The sequence below is a fragment of the Limulus polyphemus genome, unplaced genomic scaffold (assembly GCF_000517525.1).
Source record: "Limulus polyphemus unplaced genomic scaffold, Limulus_polyphemus-2.1.2 Scaffold10340, whole genome shotgun sequence".
NCBI lineage: Eukaryota > Metazoa > Arthropoda > Merostomata > Xiphosura > Limulidae > Limulus > Limulus polyphemus.
In genome coordinates, this window is record NW_013675950.1 from 2620 (window position 1) to 5725 (window position 3106).

Consider the following 3106-nt stretch of genomic DNA (forward strand, 5'->3'; position numbering starts at 1 on the left):
TTCAACAAGGTTTTGTCATCATCAGGTACCAATTCAAACCCTTGTCGAAACGTTGTACATTTGCTGTCATGTTAAACTTATATTAAAGTTTTTCTTCATTACCCATTTAAGCCGTCTCCAGCCATTATTAGTCTCAAAGTGGGTTCCTCGTCATCGAATTTGAAATATAAGGATGTTAACAATACATTTCTGCTCCAACAATGTAGTTTTTTATTTGGATAATCAACAAGTTTTTCTTAATCATTTTCTCACCAGACGAAGCAATAGTTTGTTGTATTGTTTTAATATTTGCATTTTGTTTTTTCTCAGTGGACTCTTTTTTTTTTATACAACGGGAATATGTTTTTTCTTGAACGCAGTTAGCTTAATGTTTATTTTAAAGTAATCCTACCCGATTTAAATATTGTCAATAATTTAGTATGAAAACAGTTTTGTGTACAATCAAACTGATTCATTATTAATTTGTAGGATTTGATTTATTTAATTATTAATTATCTTTCTTTTATATTGCTAAACTCTGTTTTAGTGAATGTATCCAGACATTATATGGTAATGTCATAATATGCCTTGTACCTTATGTATTACTGTTGTAAACTGTCTTGTACCTTATGTATTACTGTCCTAAGACGGTATAACACTAATATCTCCAACTACTTCTATTATCTGTAGTATTTGATAATCAATGATCGCGACTATAAAATTAATCTTTCTTTGTGGTTCCATATACATTCTGTATAGAATAGAATTAGCTGATGTGAGTCATTCCAAGACTTCTATATTGATTACTGATTCTATAACTAGTTGTATTGAGAAAATTCCTTGTTTTACAACATATAAGCCTGCAGTGAAATGGCTTACTACAATCCATTTAAATTATAGATAGCTTAAAACAACGTTAGTTGAAATATTCATCTGCTTACTGCCGACCCAAATTTCAAATTCGGCCTTAACACTAAATAATTGATGATTCATCGTCTTCAATGTAGTTCTAAAGTATCTGTACCTCGTCAACAATCTTTTACTGAGATAGTTGTACCTCATCAAAAATTTCAGTAACTCATTAACAGTTCAGTTCTGAAGTCATTTTTATATATGTTTGGCATATTGTAAGCCATTAAAATCTTTAAATATTCCTGAGGGTTTTGCATTAACCCTTGTAGTGGACATACAGGATGGATGGCGGGTGAACATACAGGACAGATGTGGGGTGGACATACAGGATGGATGGCGGGTGAACATACAGAATGAATGTAGGGTGGACATACAGGATGGATGGCGGGTGAAAATACAGAACGGATGTAGGGTGGACATAAAGGACAGATGTGGGGTGGACATACAGGATGAATGTAGGGTGGACATACAGGATGGATTAAGGGTGAAAATACAGAACGGATATAGGGTGGACAAGTTCAAATGTGGCCAGGTTACTTTTCACGGAAAATTCTATATATTTTTTATATTGATAGGGGACTCATTCTGTTACCACAACGAGTTCAAGTTTATCACAAAGGACAATGATAATGATATTGATGATTCTAATTGCGCCCAAACCTTTAAAGAAGCTCGGTGGTACAAGAATTGTCACGGTTCCAATCTTAATGGACTCTACCTGAACGGTAAACACGAACGTTATGCAGGTGGTGTGGAATGGAGCGATTGGAAAGGACAGAAATATTCCATTCCAGACGTGGAGATGAAGATTCGATCCCTGTTGTAAGTCCTCTGTAACACATTAGTAACAATAACCAATGTAATTTTCTGTTACAAACACGTCATTGAGCTATGGCTCTACTTTACTTCTGTTTTTCCATAATTACGAGATTATTAAATACTTATCAGTAACGATCGGACTAAGAAATTGTACAAATTATTTCATTTTAATGGTACTTGTCACGTGAATGTGAAGGTAATAATTAAAAAATATTTAAAAATGCAAAGCATTTTACAATACAAGTTTAAGGCTGATTATGTTTTAAAGTGAATTTAATACATAGAGGTATTTACATAATAAAATTCATAACAGATAATGTTACCGGTAGGTGTCTAAGGTGTTCCATGTCTCTAACATCCACTTGACTCAAAGTTCTGTATAAATATTGATAAATAAAATACTTTATTCGTATATCACAATAAGGTTATCAATAAGGTTGTCTACTTTCACTATACGTGATTCTTATAATTATACTACATCACGTGATGCTGTCACCCAATAGGTATATTGTAACCAGGTGATTCACGCAATGCTGTAACCCGATAGGTATGAAAATTAAGATACGTGATTGACTCAGTATCTACACGATACCAAGAAGGGAGATATACAAATAAGATGACGTGATAGACTCAGTAACTGCAGAATACCACAATTGGAGATATGCAAATAAGATCACATGAATGACTCAGTATTGAATACCGCTATAAAATGATAGTTGTTTTTTCGCTGTTTGTAAGATCTTAGAACGAAGTAAGATAAGAAAGTAAGATATTATAATTAAGTTATCCTAGAAAATATTTTGTTTTTATTTTAACTTAATATATAGATATATATGGTTACGTATCTGCTTCTTTGTTAATTTCCAGTACAAATTCTTTCCGAGGAACTTCAGTCATTTCTTGATTAATCCAGTTTATTATTTTTCGGTACAAATTTTTAGTACATAGTAATTCAACAGTCAGTACGTTTCTCGTCACTTTCAACTAAGCGGCTTTTATAATACACGCTATATATCACAGGGATTCACAATCTCAATAACTTCGCTCTCTACGAGTGCAAAACACACACTAGCTCGAAACAGAATCGTAAATTACCCGAAACTCACCGTGACTATTGTTCGATTTATTATCCCTAGCTTTTCTCTGCCAGGTTTATATACTAACAAAGAGCTGTCTCTAACATTCGACGAGTTCCCTGATAATTCGAGAAACTCAGTCACGCATGCTTCAGCAACGTCTCGTGACTTCCGTTGTATTGTTTCCCCTGAACAATAGCCACTTACATTAAACCAATAAATAATTAACAATAACTTAATTAAATGTACATAATTTACAAACACAAAATTAAAATACAACAACGTCTCTAAATTTTACAGAATGTTTCTTTTTTCGTACT

General features: G+C 33.0%; 1 protein-coding gene across 1 annotated transcript in view; it reads left to right on the top strand.

The window, feature by feature from the left end:
* LOC106476345 (techylectin-5A-like) overlaps nucleotides 1-2313 on the top strand; it is a 4835-nt gene extending 2522 nt beyond the window's left edge. The window contains exons 4-5 of the mRNA XM_013937003.2: nucleotides 1467-1713; nucleotides 2214-2313. Coding sequence (XP_013792457.2) covers nucleotides 1467-1713; nucleotides 2214-2232 — 266 coding nt within the window. The 3' untranslated portion in view covers nucleotides 2233-2313. The remainder of the gene's footprint in view (nucleotides 1-1466; nucleotides 1714-2213) is intronic.
* Nucleotides 2314-3106: the final 793 nt, after the last annotated feature.